This window comes from Eucalyptus grandis, chromosome 3 (assembly GCF_016545825.1).
Source record: "Eucalyptus grandis isolate ANBG69807.140 chromosome 3, ASM1654582v1, whole genome shotgun sequence".
Lineage (NCBI taxonomy): Eukaryota > Viridiplantae > Streptophyta > Magnoliopsida > Myrtales > Myrtaceae > Eucalyptus > Eucalyptus grandis.
The window spans coordinates 28,175,083-28,192,704 of record NC_052614.1 but is presented as its reverse complement, the minus strand read 5'-3'; the positions used below and the strand labels follow the sequence as shown (position 1 = coordinate 28,192,704).

At 40.1% G+C, this 17,622-nt stretch overlaps 1 protein-coding gene and 1 long non-coding RNA gene across 3 annotated transcripts in view; one reads left to right on the top strand and one right to left on the bottom strand.

Annotated features, from left to right (window-relative positions):
* Positions 1-5,720, bottom strand: part of LOC104436853 (BRAP2 RING ZnF UBP domain-containing protein 1-like) — a 66,436-nt gene extending 60,716 nt beyond the window's left edge. Inside the window, exons 1-9 of one of the 2 annotated variants that reach the window (XM_039310274.1) lie at positions 5,310-5,720; positions 4,884-4,992; positions 4,680-4,794; positions 4,474-4,571; positions 3,014-3,120; positions 2,662-2,911; positions 2,295-2,348; positions 1,348-1,491; positions 1,096-1,160 (exon numbers count right to left, since the gene is read on the bottom strand). In XM_039310274.1, coding sequence (XP_039166208.1) covers positions 1,096-1,160; positions 1,348-1,491; positions 2,295-2,348; positions 2,662-2,911; positions 3,014-3,120; positions 4,474-4,571; positions 4,680-4,794; positions 4,884-4,992; positions 5,310-5,608 — 1,241 coding nt within the window. In that variant the 5' untranslated portion in view covers positions 5,609-5,720. Of the gene's footprint in view, positions 1-1,095; positions 1,161-1,341; positions 1,492-2,294; positions 2,349-2,661; positions 2,912-3,013; positions 3,121-4,473; positions 4,572-4,679; positions 4,795-4,883; positions 4,993-5,309 lie in introns of both variants that reach the window. The other variant, XM_039310276.1, reaches the window with a different exon arrangement.
* A 5,226-nt stretch (positions 5,721-10,946) lies between these two features.
* On the top strand, positions 10,947-12,679 carry LOC104436813. Its single transcript, XR_724116.3, has 2 exons — positions 10,947-12,015; positions 12,200-12,679. It is a non-coding gene; the product is annotated as an uncharacterized LOC104436813 (long non-coding RNA).
* The last annotated feature ends 4,943 nt before the right edge of the window (positions 12,680-17,622 follow it).

Sequence of the window (17,622 nt, the reverse complement as noted above, 5' to 3'; positions counted from 1 at the left end):
ATGAAACTAGCCCACATAACTTCAATGAGGATGGACAAGACAAGTAAAGTTTATAAAGCTGTATGAACTTCTCTACAAAGAAAATGTTGTAGGCATATTAGGTACTTAAAAAGGCATCTACACCTACATTGCTTGACATGCGAAGCTCAGATAAGCTTTAAGTCTGCCCAGTGTATTTTCTCTTCCTTTTTTTTTCTATTTGTGAAAGTTGGAAATGTTTACATAATGCAGTATGAACAACCAATTGAATTTCAATTGGAATTAGTAGGATTTCAATGTTGAACTGTATCAATTAAAATTTGAGTCCCAAACCATCACAAATAATGCTCAAATTTCTCTAGTGTGTAAAAAAGTACTTTGAAATTGAACCACCACCATGAATATTTTAACATTGATTTCTGTCGATAAAGTTCAACCTCTAAAGCAGTAGCACTAGAACTTCAAAGAAAACAAATTACAGATGGAGCATATATAAACTAAGGAACAAGATTATGGAGAGCACTGACAAATGAAACTTTCACCATATGTGGTGCATTCTCTGCTTTCCCCTTTTCTCCTTTTTTGTCTCCTTATTTCCCTTATCAGAGTTTGTTCTGTCTGGCCACTTTTTTAGAAGAACTTCAATAAAAAATACCAAAAGCTACTTCATCTTCTAGCCACATCCTCCAATTAATGATTAACTTAAACTTAATTATTCTTCCCAAGTATGGTGAAAGTAACACATATTAACTATTTGATAAATTCTTACTGAGCATAAAATGACTTCCATTCTTTCGCCATTAATTATGTGTTACAGGTCAATTATAGTCGCTGTTTACATATCTGAATTAGAAGCTGTATTTTCACTTTCTTCTTCCAACTTTCCCCTTTTTTACCTCACATCTAAAAGTCCATGCAATGTGAACACTTCCTCTTAATGATACCATTCTCGCTTTTTTCTCATCTTGTCAAATGTCCATTTCCACTTTTTCTCTCATGACCAACCTCCCTTACATGAACTATTACTACAATGCTGCTTCATTATACTGATTAGGTTTTATGAGACTATGCATGCTATGGGATTATTTGTCTAGAGAAATCAGCAAGGAAAAATACCTCTCTTCAATTTCCTTAACCTTTCTCCACATTATATCTTGGCTCTTGATAAGAGTTTGATTAAGCTGCAACCACAAGGAGCGACATCTGTTACTGTTATGTCAGAGTGAAAACTATATCTGATTGTAATATTTAATATGAGGCACGTGAAAAAAAAGCAAAACAACAACCAGCCAGGCTTCAGGCAGCCTCCTCTCAAGCTTTAAATATCCAAAATCATACAAGGTAAAACAAAGAAGACTAAACCCTTAACTCTGCCACAGCCTTCTTTTCGTCACCAAGTTTCCCCAGCTTACTATGGATGTCTTCAATCTTTGAAGTCACAGCTTTCTCGATTGCTTCTAGTTTGGAATTTTCTTTTCTACTTTTGGCTTCTAGCATGAGAGACTCATAATGCTAACAGAGAAAAACAAAAGAATTAATAGGGGATGATATGTTCAAGGACTTAAAATGTATCCTTTAAAGTCAGTCTAAGGATGATGGCAGTCTATGTAACAAAAATGACAAACATGGGTTAGAAACGAAATACTATCACCAACTGTAGCATAGGCAGTTGATATAAAATCTAATGGCTTTCGTAATTCTACTTCCGATACATTAACAAGTTTTCAATTCTGATACTGTTCCTTATAAGGCTATCCATAGTCAATAATAAAAGACTCCTGGCACCTTAGGGAAACTCAATTCATTTTATACCAAAGACATATTAATGAGAAAAAGAAAAGAAAAGAAGAATAGTAGAAGTTTTGCAATGCAAGCCCACTAATTCTTTTATACTTCCTATATAATCTCATTAGATACCTGCAGTATCCAAATTGACAGGTATAAAATGTTGTATACTATATAAAAGCAAATGAAACTGAGATTACACAACACGAGCATAATTACTTTCCTTCTCTTCACTACAATTCTGACAATCCCATAGAGTCCCGAGCGTTAAATGAGTTCACTTAAAGAAAAGAAAAAAGAAAAAAAAATGGAGAAACATTTTTTAATCTGAAATAACTAAACTAATGTTCTATTATGGTTTTCTCCTAAAATATGTGTACTTAAAAACCATTACCTAAAGCAAAAACATAATTGAGGGAAGCTTTCACAAGTAATGCTTATAACAATGGCTGATCAGTCAAAAAAACAAAATGTAAAAGACTATGTTAAACAGGGAGAATTGAAAATGGTCTCGGTATATGCATGCTTACTTTTCTTTGTGCTTCCAGTTGAGTTGAAGCTAGATGAATATAGTTGGTGTGAATCTACAAAAATGTAAAGCTACAGTGTCAGAGTAAACGAAGAAAGTCTGATAATTACAATGGAGGTAATATACATTTTGCAGGCCCAATAATGAACATGTGACATTTGGCCAACAAAATGAACATGTGAAACACAAAACCAGAAACAGAATCTTTCATTATCATCTGTCAGCACCTAAAACAGTAAAAGCATCATACAAATCAAAACTTCAAACATCTCACTTAACTAAGTCCAAACTCCAAATCTTTGCCAGGAAAAGAGAACCAGAAAACAAAGATATTCACAGCACACAAATAAGAGGACACATGAACCTACTGCTTCAATTTTGCTGCTGAAGAGCACCCCACTAATTTCGGAATCCTCGCTACAACCACAGCTACCACAATCTCCTTCAGGTGATTCACAGTATGAATTCATCTCCAAAAGCTTGCCGTCAGCTTTTGATTGATTAAGCCGGTGAACGTAAGTGTCCCCAACATAATCACAAATTTGCTGTGTTCTTAAATCTAGAGAATAGCAATGTTGCGTATTTTTCCAATGGCTGATTGCATGCTTATCTTTGTATCTACAAAGCCAGACAAGAACAGCTATAATAAAGACAGCCTATCCAATCACTAAAAATATAGAGTGAGTGAAAATTCCAGCACATCATAACTGGATCTATCACCTTCCACATCCCTCAAAACCACATATCAGACAAACCCAAAGATTTTCCATTGTTCCACAAATAAAGCAAGATGGCACCTCATCTTGCTGTTGGCATAGTCGGCAAACCTGATAAAGGACAGAAACAGACTCTTCTTCACAATCAGTTAACAGATAGGCATCCCTGATGCTGCTGCAAAATGAAACTACATTTCTGATAAAGGTAATTTCTTGCAATCAAATCAAGATATGTACTTCAATTGACATCTTTAGCAATGCAATTGGACCTTGCAATAAAATCAAAGGAAGACCCTTGGGACATCACCAGCATGGGAGAACATCATGTTGACTTATTTTAATTATAAAGATTGAAGAATCAAGCAGAAGTCAGTATGCACATGTCCGTCAGTATATCTCCTACAGGGCACTTTTTCACCTTTTGATACCACATGAGTTCAAAGTTACGTTTTTGCTAGAAATTCACATGGACAGAGCATATTAGAGTATCACTTGAAATGTAAAATATTACCATGTAACATCTTCGTTTCAAGACAGGATATTTTTTAGGTCAAAGATCAAAATTTTGACATTAGTATGATCACCCTGTACTTGTGAGCACACACATAACTATTGTGCATGCTTGGCCACTGCTATTACTTCTGTCACTTTCGACTCACGAAAAATTTGACACAGGAGTGGCAGGACCAACGGATCAAATACATGTGATGAGACATTGCAAAGATTCTTGTGTCAGAATATCATAATCAACAAAAAATAACTCCAAGAAGCCACACCATTCACCTATTCCAAATCTCCAAATAAATGCCATGATAATTTAAAAGAAATCCTGAACTTAGGAAGCACAATAGAGTAAAGGCAAATTCTACTGTTCATTCATATACTTTTCACACTACTTCTAATGATGTCTCTATACTTTTAATTTTTTGAATCAAGTCCTTCTACTTTAACAAACTCTCTAATCAAGTCTTTCCAACACTAAATACGACCAAATTCAACTGAAGTGGCTGTTCGACGATGACGACGTATGATGCAAATAAAATGTGCAGATGCCCATGTGGACATGTATGGAAAAATTCAGCCAATGCAGACAACCTCAAAGTGCGGCATGGATAAAATAATGGACATCCACATTAGAAAAATTTTATCCACATCACACAATAGATACATCTGACAGTCACACCAGCTGAATTTGGCCTGATTTGGTGCCAGAGACATTTGATTAGAAAATTTGTAAAAGTAGAAGGACTTTATTTAGCAAAATAAAAGTACAAGGGACTTGATTAGAAAAAACGTGAAAATTCAGGATAAAAACAATACTGCCGCAATTGCCATAGCCAATATTAATTATCAAAAAAACCAACAACTAATCGACAGTCGGCAGATTAACAGAAAGATAGTGGCAGTAGCTGAGAAATTACAGTGTAAATTCATCTAATCTGTATCAGCGGAAGAATGCCTAACCTGACAAGACAAGTAAGTCCATTTTGTACCACACGAACAATGAAAGGAATGGTCACAATGTGTACTCAAAATTCCGCTGGTATCTGGGTCCAATCTCTCTGACATTAAAAAAAAAAAAAAAGAATTAGCAACTGTGAACAACTTTCTATAAACTCATCGCACTGCAAGGGAAATATAATCAGCAAGGGGGCACTAGCATGGCTTACCAAGACAAACTGGACAAGAGAGTAGCTCCGCAAAGCCCGACGGGGGCGTGCTAGCTACATCAGCTGATTCCGTATAGTCCACTTCGTGCAGATATAGAATATGGCATACCTCAACCTGAATGTCCAGAAGACGAGTATTAAAAAAGAAACAGATATTGACTATGTGATCTCACAGCAAACAACAGGTGCAAAAATTGCAAATACCTCAGCAGGCGAGAAATTCTGGCCATTGAAGGTGCAATAGAAACCATCAGCAGCCTTTTGATCGGTAAGCTCGATCAGCACACTGTACCTATCTTCCATCCCATCATTCCTACATCAAACGCACAATTCGCAACACAACGATCACTGAAACCATTAAAAAGCATTTAAAAAAGAACCCAGATCGGAAAACTCAGTTCCACCGTCGGAATGCTTCGAAAAAATTGAACTTTCATCATCGGACACCCCCTAAGGCATGATCACGAGCAAATTTTCAGTAATCGAATCCAGCTTCTAGATTTTCTTCAGCGAATTCTAATTCCTCGCATTCTCACTTTCGTTTACCCAATTCATCTCACCAACTGAAAAAAACCAGTCAGAAGTCCCAAAGAAGAGGAGGAGAGAAAACAGAAACGATCGAAGCCTTACCTGATGAACCGGAGCTCGGAGACGTCGTCGACGCGGGGCCCGCAGAACCGGATGAAGTCGTCGGGGGAGAAGTAATTGGGGACGGCGACGACGAAGAGGGTGGTGGAGCGGGCGCCGGGGCTCGAGAGGGGCGCGTGCGACAGCGTCCGGAACAGGTGGACCATGCCCCTCCGCTCGGTGAACCTAGGGCTCCTCGTCGGCGGCGGCGGCGGCGGCGGCGGCGAGGAGGAGGAGAAGCCGCCGTCGTCGGTGGCGAGGGGGTGGTCGGTGTCCACCGAGTGGACCCGGAGGAAGAACATCTTTTCCCCTTCCGGCTTGCTGCGATCGCTGGGCTGAGTCGAATCGCCCGAGTTGGAGAAGATTGCAGGATTGCGGAGCAGAGAGAAGAAACTCGCGGGAACTGAGAGTAGGATTGGGCACTCCTTCTTCCTGGAATTATAAAGGTTCCTACTTTCCATCCCCCACAACACCCCAAAAAAAAAAAAATTTGGTGCAAAATGAATAATTTTTTGTCTACTACAACTAACTTAATTTAAAAAATTATTCAGGAGAGATTTAAAAAAGAATTGGGTATTGCTTGTTGAGTTGAGATTTACAAAATAGGCATTTTTTTATTCATTTGGGGTGTTTGAAATAATTGAAAAAAGTAAATTTGAAATTGATAATACGTAAATTGTCGTTCATTTTTGTTGACACCAAATTACTTTTTGATCGACTAGATCCAGAATTATGTGAATTACGGTGAGAAGCATGTTATGTGATTGCTTATGAATGAAATACTTTTGTAATTAGCTCATTCTCATTTATTATTAAAATGATGATGCATTTGAATTAACATTGGTAATGAATTCTACCAACATTGAAAAAGCAAAGAAATGATAGAGGCCTAAACGGACCTAATCGTGGATTCCATTTCTTTTGCTTCGTTTGACAAACAAAACATGACGAAAAAAGCTAGAATACTCCTAGATGTTCTAAAACTGAAATGCAAGAGCAGTCAGGTGTCTATTTTGCATAAAAATTGCTATTACAGGTGATTATTATGCAGGCCTAGTTTGGACCAACGTCAGGACTAACGTGTTGCTCAAGCTCGCTCATAAAATGAATCATATATAGAAATGTTGGGGCACGGCTCAGGCGAAGGTCGGGTAAGCTAGGATTTTTTAACGTAAGGATATTTTATAGTCTCACGGTCATGTTTCTCATCATGATGTTGCAAAGGGTAGATTTTATAGTCTCGAGATCTTTCTCTTGACATAGTTTGGCACAATTTGCCTTAAAGTGGTACGATTAGCATCCTTATCGACTTGTAGATTTTACAGCCTCAGGGTCTTCCTCTGGACATAGTTTGGCACAGTCTGTTTTAAGTGGTACAATTAGCATCCTAATTGACTTCAGTCTAGCGGCAATAATTTGTTTTGTTATATTTGTTTAGGTTGACTAAAAGTGAAAAAGAAGAACATGAGATTAGAATGTTGCGTAGAAAGCGTTGTCTATGCGAGTTGGAGACAGGTTTATATGATTTTAGTTAGCAAGATAAAGGATCATAGGAACAGGGTTTAGTTTTCGCAGGTGGCTTCTTTTCTTGTTCCTTCTGCGTCATGCTGAAAGTACCTTTCTTATGTGTTTTATTTATTCTTTTGAATTTGCTGAAGTAGCATTTGTTAGCACTTAGCAGGTTCTCCTTTCTTGTTCTTTCGCCAAAAAAAAAAAAAAAATCATCTTCTTCCTGTGTTCCTATTATGAACGCAATTTGAGTGCAACAACGCTCAAACCTTGGATGAAAGTAAATACTTTACCATGGTCTACCTCGACATTTTGCTTATTGGACTGCAATCTTTGAGAATCAAGTTCCATCTTTTTGAGGATGATAGTCTTTAACTGCAGTCGATTAAACACTGTATCGTCGGCGACACAAGTCAGTTATTTCTCTAGCTTTTACAGTTAACAGAGTTGATTTTTTCATTTGCAAATGGACACAGAGCAGGTAGGAGCATGACAACGAGCCTCTTTTGATCTCATCTATATTCCTATCACCTTTCCCTTACTACGCTATCAGCCACCAAAGAGTACTTTCTCTCGGCACATGAGCCTATATAGTCATCGCAAAGCGCTTGCACTTCAAACAAATGCGGAATTAGGATGTGCAATCTAAGAGTGTGTGATTTGATTCGTATACAGCGGGTTCAACCCTCGGCAAGTTTGGATGTTGCATCTTAAAAGGCACATTCTTCTAAACGGCTGAATTTGCAGAATCAACAGCAAAGTGAACCTAGTGGGCACGTTTTCTTCGGACATTTCCACAAAAATTGGAATTAGTTCCACTTACAAACTATGTAGCACCGACATGGGCACATGATATGACACGACACAACACGCCGACACGTCATTTCTTAAAAATAGAGAATTTCGACACGTTCGACACGTTATATATTAAATATATTTTTATATATAAATACATAAATAAATAATAATAAAAATAGCCTAGAATTAATTTACACGAAAAATATTAAATAATATCATTCATTATTTTCATTTGTTACAATAATACACAAAACTTAGAGGAAAAAAACATTGTTTAAAGAAAATCTGAAATGATATTTTTAAACTTATTTATTTATTTGTCATATATAGCATTTTTATTACTTCTTTCATAGTAAAAGACTTTAAAAAAATAAAACAATTCTAAAAAAACAAAACTGAAAAAAAAAATTGACCCGTATGTGTATATTTATAGCAATTTTATTACTTCTTTTATTACTTCTTTTTGTGTATATTTATATTTTGACCCCTCAAGTATTAGAAATTTTAAAAATTGACCCCGTGTGTGTCGGAATCACGAGTCGGAATTTTGGACACGCGTGTCAGAGCGTGTCGGAGAGAGTTGACCATGTGTCGGATTTTTCGACACTCGTTGACCGCGTGTCGGAGCGTGTCGGGACGTGTTGGAGCGTGTCGGACACGTGTCCGACACGTGTCGGAGTGTCGGACACGACACGAAGGCTTCCAGAGAGTGTCCGTGCTACACAGCTTACAAATAGGAACGATATTGGGTTCCCCCTTATGAGAAGCCGTTCTTGACCTGGGAGTTTAGAAGGGAGCAAGAGCCACTTAAAAGCTGTTGTAGTTTTGGAGATGGTATCAAACGACCTCTCAAAAAAGTACTCACGGTATGCCAAACATTAATTATTTTGACCTCTTTCAAAATCGTCCATATAATTTTAGACAATCATTGAATAAATCGGTTATATAGCAATTTCTACGAAAGCCAATTTGTTAATTCAAACCCTCCAAGAAAAGAACAATAAAAGGAGATTGCCAATGCCATTGGGAGGCAACTTGGCAAAGCGAGCACTTTTGTGAGGTATAGTAAGTCGGAGTTTAACATTATATGGATCAAAGCCTTCAATCACAAATAAAGAAATGGCAAATACCACAATCACAAAACTGAGGGTAGTTGGTATAATCGAAATTTCATTTAAAACTATTGTTGGTATATAAACTTGTTATTTTGTTCCAAAGACAAAAAATATAAATATATTACCATAGGAGAACAACATACAGAAGAACTGAAGTTGAGAGCTAGACTTTTTAAATTTTGGGGAAAAAAAGTTTCTACAATAAGTTTTTAGGTACTGCTTTCAAGAATGCTTTGGTTTGATTGGCGGAACTGTAACAACTAAACTGAGAATGGTCTTTCTTTAATTTTCAGCGTCTGGCTGAGTATATGCATTTACAATGTCAATAAGTGCCGGACCCCGAAACTCAATTGAAGAGGACTGGGGAAAGTCAGGGAGTTGCACCATCCACAACCCCTCCAAATATAGAGGTTCTGCAGAACGCTGGGCAGTGAAATACCACCCTCGGGCCCCCCTTGCGTCCGCAGATGCTGCTAACAGTACTTTTCCTTCCTACTTACGACGAATGTCAATAAAATGAAAAAAACAATTAACTACATTGATGCCATTCTTGTTTACTTATCAAGCATATGCACACGAAGTGACGCCTCCTTATTTCCGTCTTCGGCTGGGCTTCGTGCTCTTTCTGGTTGGAAATGATTACTCCAAACGCACGGGTAATAGGGTCCTCCTTGGACGCCATCTTTATCAGTCATCTTACCGAATGTTTTCTGGTATCCAATAATCCTTTGATCCGTTAAAGATGACAAGGAACATATTGCTGTCAACACACGTTACATACACATACACGCGGTTGGCAATATTATGAAAACCATATGAAGGAATAAAGTTTTGAGGTTCAGAAAATGTACCCGTTTATCCACATTTAGTATTTTTTTCATTCTTCGACTTTAGTGACAAAATTATCCTGCACATGTGAAGTAACCGTATGTGTGTTTCATTCATGTCAAATCAGATGGGAGGACTAAGTTCTCCAGACAGCTTTAAATTGACTAAACTCGTCTAGAAGTTGCATCAAGTACAATCCATAACTATGCTTATCTAGGAAGATTAGCCCACATGACTCGAATGAAGATGAACAAGATGAGTATACTTTAAAATGCTGCATAATTATTCTCTATGTTGTATGCATATTAAGGAACTCAAAAGGCATCTAAACCCACATCGCTTAATCTGTAGAGCTCGAATAAGGGTTATGTTGACCAAGAGCATATTCTTTTCCTTTTATTTTCTATGTTCTCGAAGTTGGAAATTTCAACACTACGCATCATGAACAACCAATGAGCTGTTATTGGAATTAGTAAATTTTTAATGTTGCAATAAATTTTAGTCTCAAACAATCACAGAATTATTTGCAAATTTTTCTAGTGTGCAAAATTGTACTTTGAACTCGAACAATGACCATGGAGTTTTGAACATTAACTTTCTGCCGATAAAGTTAAACCTCTAAGGCAATAGCACTAAAACATCAAAAGGGAAACAAAATCACAGATGAAACATACATTAACAAAGGAACCAAATAAGAGAGAGGTCGTCCCGTCTCGCCACTTCTTTGAAACTTCTTCAAAAAAAATTCCCAATAACTACCTACTTCATCTTCTTGCCACATCCTCTAACCAATATTAACTCAAACTTGGTCATTTCCCTCCAAAGTATGGTGAAAAGCAGGCATATTATCTATTCGATAAATTCTCACACAACATAAAATGACTTTTCCTTGTGCCTTTAATGATGTGTCATAAGTCATTTATAATCACAATTCAAATATTTGCATTGGGTGTTGTAGTAACTCTATCCTCTTCTAACTACTTTCACCCTTTTTACCTCAATTTGTGACACCATCTAAAAGTTCAAACTATGTGAACTCTTCCTCTTCACATTACTACCCTCACTTTTTTCTTATCTTCTCAAATGTTATTCCGACCTTCCCTCTCATGACCGACCGACCTAACTTAAATGAATTATGATCGGCATTGACTTGGGCCATTAGGTCAGCATGATAGAACTCAGGCGGGCCGACCCTAACCCGAATCTCTCTTCAACTGAAATTCACATGCCACATGGCACGCTTCCATTAGTTAAAATCCTCTCTGTCTACAATAGAACATATGACGCCCAATGGTCTAATTAATTTTCGTGATAACTGTGTGGGAGCACAAAACTTTAGTTTAAAAAAAAAAAAAAAAAACAAAGCTATTCTACCACCGCCCAATCATCACATGTTCCAACTCCTTCGCTGGTCGCGCCGTCGGCCATCAATCTCAGGAGGATCACGTTTGTTCATTTCATCAGAGCACCATTCCAGAACCCCAAAAAAAAAAATGGAGCAAGGAAAATTCATCTTAAAAAAGCGATTCCGTTCGATTCAGTTGGCGATTTCAAGGGTTCTGAATTGATCCCAGTGGCGGTCGCCCGCGTCAACAGCCTCTTCAATGCCGCGACTCATCTCCTTCGCTTCCCTTCCGCGGCCGAGAGCTTCGAAATGTTGTCGTTCCGCTCGAAGCTTCTCCACCTGTTCAGGTTTCGATCATCGACACGTTCTATAGCTTCTTTCAGTGATTCGTGCGCCAAACCGCGGCCTCAGTCCACTTGATTAACCGGGTAGCATCTCCTGTTCTGTCGTCACAAGTAAGAGGCCGAGAGTCCGATTCTCTTATTATGATGAAATTGATCATAGCTGACTTTTTTTTCTTTGACTTCGAACATCATGTACTGATTTAGGTTGAGTCTAGTTACAAATTTGGGTTCGAAATGGCTTTGATCTGTTCCACAACCGATTCACCATAACCTGTTCGATGAAATGTGTCTGAGATCTTGGTGTGAATTGATTCCAGTAATCGTCCGATTTGAAAGCACATTAGTGATGTTCACTTGATATTGTTTGATTTTTTAATCTTTAGACATGATTACGAGTATACACCAGTAGTTGCCAAGGATGAAACTGACTCTCCGTTTGTTTCCTCGGTGGTTCCTGTGATCTTTTGGTGATCGGTGGTGGTTGGCGAGACGAGAAGGCTTGGAGTCACTGGCACACGCGTGATCTTTGGTGATGATCATAGTACACCCTGTTGAACAGAATTGAGATGACGTCGCTGAGCATGAATCGTGATCACGCCAATTCAGATCACTAACTTTGGCCGACACATGTTTCGGTCACTAACTGGAGCAATGTTATGGCTACTTGCTAGCCTTATCGTTGCTGCTGAGTTGCCTCACAATTTCCTCAACCGCCGAGATTTGCTTCTGTCCATGCCTTGCAGTCCATCATTGCCATTGTAATTGCTGTGGTAAACCTACCTTGCCATACCGCCATGCGTTACCGATATGGATTGACGTACTGATAGAGCTATATCCACTGCGTTTTGTTAAAAATCGGATCGCCTCATACCACTGGCTTGTTTCTGGTCCAACTGATTTTTAGAGTTGACTGTATATTCAGATTTCCTTCACTCCTTTGTTTTTTATGTTCAGGATTTTGCGCATCTTCTTAAACCGAATCATGGGAAAGCTAAGCGGTTCGAAGTCCAGTCGTCATGGGTTCAATACTTTGTCACAAAATCATCGCAGATTACCTGCTTTGCCATTCCTGTCTTGTCCTTTGGTTTTTGATTACTCCACCTTCGTCAATTTCATTGTCCAGAAGCAGGTGCTAAATCTGAGAACACCCACTAAAATGATATTTTATGTCTGTCGTCTACTTCCTGCTTTATTCTCTGTGGATGACATATTCTACTTCACACGTGCTGTCGAGGGAGATCATGGTCAACAATCAATATGAAGTGAGCAAGTTGTATTTACTCTCTGTCATTAGTTGATAAGCTTTTGGGTATGACAATCAAGGAATGAAACCAGTTAGTAGCTTGCTCAGAATTAGTAAATGAGGATTTATTTCTTTCTTAGAAGTGTCAATGCCATCGCTTTGTCTCTGATTGTGGAAAGAGTTTATTGTTCTTTTTGAACTTGCATAAAAATCGATGGAATGCTTATGAAGCAGTGAGATACCCAAAATTTACAAGTTATATGAATTGGTGTGTCCTGTTGTTGCATATGCTGTAGTTTAGCGGTTATTGTTCATCTATGTTTGCTGAACCGTTTGATTTATCACTTTCAATTAACAAGATTTTGATAAAGACACGTGACAGTTGTGAGAGATGCATTGAAACTGGCACTTTGGTGATGACAGTGCTCCTTCGCGTCACAGTATGTACTTGTTTTTAGGAAAAATCATTTATGATGTTGGAGAAGTGAATATGTGTTGAAGGTGCCAACCCCTCGTGATCTTGGATCCACTCGTTGAAGAAATGGAGAGGTATAAACGTAATTACTTTCCTTCTCTTCGCAACAATTCTGCCATTCCCATAGAAGTTCCAAGAGTACAATGAGATCACTTAAAAATAAGAAAACAGAAAATGAAGAAACATTTTGAATCGGAAGTAACTAAACTAGTGTTCTATTATGGTTTTCTCCTAAAATATGTGGTGCTTAGAACCATTGAGAGAGAGCTTTCCGGAGTAATGCTTACAACCGTGGCTGATCAGTCAAATAGCACATTGGACAATGTACAAGACTATGTTAAGCAGGGAATTAAGATAGGTATCCGCGTGCTTTATTTTCTTTGCGCTTCCAGCTGAGTTCAAGCTAGATGTATATAGTCGGCATGCATCTATGAAAAAGTATATCTACAGTGTCAGAGTAAACGAGGTAAGTCTGATAATTATAATGGAGGTAATATACATTTTGCAGGCCCAGTAATGGACATGTGACGTTTGGCCAACAAAATGAACATATGAAGCACAAACCAGAAACAAAATCTTTCATTATCACCTGTCAGCACCGGTAAAAGCATTACGCACCTGCAAACTTCAAACATCTCACTTAACTGAGTCCAAACTCCAAATCTTTGCATGGAAAGTAGAATTGGATAACAAAAATGTTCACAGCATACAAATAAGAGGGCGCATGAAGCTATTGCTTCAATTTTGCTGCTGAAGAGCACCCCAATAATTTCGGGATCCTCGCTACAACCGCAACTACCACAATTTCCTTCAAGTGATTCACAGTATGAATTCATCTCCCAAAGTTTTCCGTCAACTTTTGATTCATTAAGTCGATGAATGTAAGTGTCCCCAACGTAGTCCCAAATTTGCTGCGTTCTTAAATCTAGAGAATAGCAATATTGTGTAGTTCTCCAACGGCTGATCGCATGCTTATCTTTGCATCTACAAACTCCAAAAAGGAAAAGCTGTAACAAGACAGCCTACCAAAACACTAAAATATAGACCGAAGATCATCATACACCTTCCACATCTTCCAAAACCACATATCAGACAAACCCAAAGATTGAGCAAATTGAGATGGAGCAGAACGAAAATATTCTTCAGAGTCAGTTCACAGATGGGCATCCCTGATGATGTTGCAATATGGAGCCACATATGCGATAATGTTTAATTCTCGCAATCTGATCAAGTATGTGCCATACTTAAAATCTATAGCAATGTAATTGAACCTTGCAATAAAATCAAAGGAAGACCCTTGGCACATCACCAGCATTGGAGAATATCATATTGACTTATTTTAAACATAAAGAACCTTGCAATAAAATCAAAGGAAGACCCTTGGCACATCACCAGCATTGGAGAATATCATATTGACTTATTTTAAACATAAAGATTGATGAATCAAGGAAAGGTTAGTAAGCATATGTCCATTGATGGATATCCTATGTGACACTTTTTCATCTTTGATATATACTCGAGTTCAAACTTACTTCTTGCTACAAATTTACATGGATGGAGCATTATCACAATCAATGGAATATAACTTGAAATGTGAAAAATGACCAAGTGCCATCTTATCTAACAGCTAGAAGTTTGAGATCAAAGATCAGCACTTTGACATAATTATGATCACCTGTGTCAACAATGAGTACTTCAGTTCAACACATAAACTCAATAACTTATGATAGGCCAGTGCTATTGCGATCACCCTTGGACTCACAATAAATTGGACACAATGGTGATAGGACCATTAGATCAAATAACCATAATGAGACACTACAAATATTCTCGTGTCAGGGTATAAGAAACATCAAAAAATAAGTCCAAGAAGCCACACCATGGACCTATTCCAAATCATTAGAAAATGTCATAATCATTTAAAGTGTTGATAAAACCTCCATATATATTTTAAAATTAACAAAACTATCCATGTTTGTATTGATCTAGGTAATCGCAAAAAAGGCATTTGTGTTTTAGGTACTATCTATGTCGAAAGGATTCTTCTTGTCTAGACAAAGGGCTGTTTGGTTCAACTTTGGGGAAATGCAAAAGCCATTTCCTCAAGTATCTTTAAAAGAATGGGCATTTGGTGAATGCTGAAGTGTTTTGGAACTCTTATTTTGGTGCAGCATTTTGCAAAGTAGCTTTGAGGTGAAAAGGAAAAGGAAAAATGAAAAGGAAAAAGGAGGAGGAGATGTTGATGCAGAGGAGGGGAGCGAGTGGGAGGCAATCGGAGCTAGTGGGGGAGGCGGTTGGTGGCCGTGGGTGGGGAGGCGGCCGGTGGCCGGTGGTGGTGGGGAGGCGGCGGGTCACGGCCTCGGGTGGTGTCGCGGGTCGCGCGACCCACGCACCGTTGTCCGTGGGTCGTGCGCCCTCGGGCGACGCCGCCTAGGGCCGCGCGACCCACGCACCGCCGTCGCGTGGGTCGCGCGGCCTCGCAGCGACGCCGCCGGGCCACGCAACCCACACTCGGCGATGCGTGGTGACAGCGGTGCGTGGCGATTGATCTGGCTAAGCCTTCGCTCAGCCGTCGCGTGGGTCGCGTGACGCGGCTTGAGGCCGCGACCCACGCGACGACGGTGCGTGGCGACCGGATCGGCCGGCCGAGCACCGCTCGCCCGTCGCGTGGGTCGCGCGACGCCGCCGAGGCCGCAACCCACGCGACGGCGGTGCGTGGCGACCGGATCGACGGGCCGAGCACCGCTCAGCCCGTCGCGTGGGTCGCGCGATGCCGCCGAGGCCGCGACCCACGCGACGGCGGTGCGTGGCGACCGGATCTCGCTCGGCTGTCGCGTGGGTCGCGCGACGCCGCCCGAGGCCGCGACCCACGCGACGGCGGTGCGTGGCGACCGGATCTGGCCGGGCCGAGCACCGCTCGGCTGTCGCGTGGGTCGCGCGACGCCGCCCGAGGCCGCAACCCACCCAACGGGTGCGTGGCGACCGGATCCGTCGGCCGAGCACCGCTCAACCCGTCGCGTGGGTCGCGCGACGCCGCCGAGGCCGCAACCCACCCAACGGCGGTGCGTGGCGACGGATCGGTCGGCCGAGCACCGCCAACCCGTCGCGTGGGTCGCGCGACGCCGCCGAGGCCGCGACCACGCGAGGGCGGTGCGTGGCGGCCGGATCTAGCCGGCCGAGCACCGCTCGGCCCGTCGCGTGGGTCACGCAACCTAGGTGACACCGCCTAAGGCCGCAACCCACGCGACGATGGTGCGTGGGCGACTAGCTCCGACTGATTAAGCTCCGCCAGCTGAGCTTCGATCTTGAAGAAACAAGGAAGACGAGGAAGACGATGAATAGTTGTTTTTTAGGGTAAAACAAGAAAACTCAATTATCGGTGAGGGCAATTTTGGAAGAAAAAAAATTCATTAAACCCTCCTTTAGCATTCCACAGCATTCCAAATGCTAGCATTCCCCAAAGTATACCTCCAAATGCTGAACCAAATGACTGAAATTTTTCGCAAGGGGCTTTCAGGGCTGAAAGCCCCTTGGGAATGCTGAATCAAACAGCCCCAAAGAATAGAGAGTTGTGGACCTGAGCAGGTCCTTAAAAGGCTTAAGGAGGAAACATGTGAGATAACCGCCCTGAGATAAGAGTCTCTGCGCTGTCCTCCGTATTCCCTCTCTGTCGAGAAGACAAAGATAAACAAGGAATTCCGAGGTCTCTTGGTGGGGAAGGTAGACTCCATGTCAGAGCTTGCTCTGGCTACCACCGGGTAGGGTGGTATAGTAGCCACCCGTGCTTGAGGTGAGGGAGGGTGGGTGAAAATGCCCATTGCTATGTTAGCACGCCTTATGGCACAGTTCCCAACCACCAACTAACACAGTACCCCTAGTATATGTGTGATATTAGCAAGTGACCTGCATTGATGCCAGCAAGTCAAAGGCTAGACATCAACAAGGCAACATGCTAGATATCAACAGGGTCCCACAAAAGCTAAGTATAAGCATGAAATTGATTTACAAGATTATTCTTTGAGACATTTTATCTCATTTTTAACAACTTGTGATTAGGTATGGATTGCCTCTTAAGGAAACATTGATTGTCTATCTCAGAGATTGTCTTAGCAAAAGACTCAATCCTGTAAGATATTTTGATTGATTGGCAATCATCTTCAAAGGCAAGTTTCTTTCCATAGTAGAAGCGTTCTATTTTTTAGAACCAAGGTTTAATTGTATGGGCGACCAAATGAAAAAGTCACATTTCATATTCTTCCCTAAAATATATTTTGTTTTATCTTTCATAATATAATCATCATTACTATATGCATCTTCTTGTTTATTTCTCATAACGAAACGCATAACCAATACACTATCGTCCTTATGAACTACATTGTCTACCACATTAACATGTCTTGTCTTATTTTTTATTTTTTATTATTATTTTTATTATTTTGTAAATTGAGGTATTGCATTAATCATCTTAACAAATTTTATTCTATTTAGGAAACAAAAAGCAACCATTTGGTTAAGATAATATATTTATGACAATGTAATTGGTCAAGGTGGTGACATTGTTGTATAGTCAGTTCATACTATCCGATCACTAATGACAGCGACCTATAACAAGTATTGCTTATTAATTTTCTTTTCTATATTTTGTTATTGATTAAATAT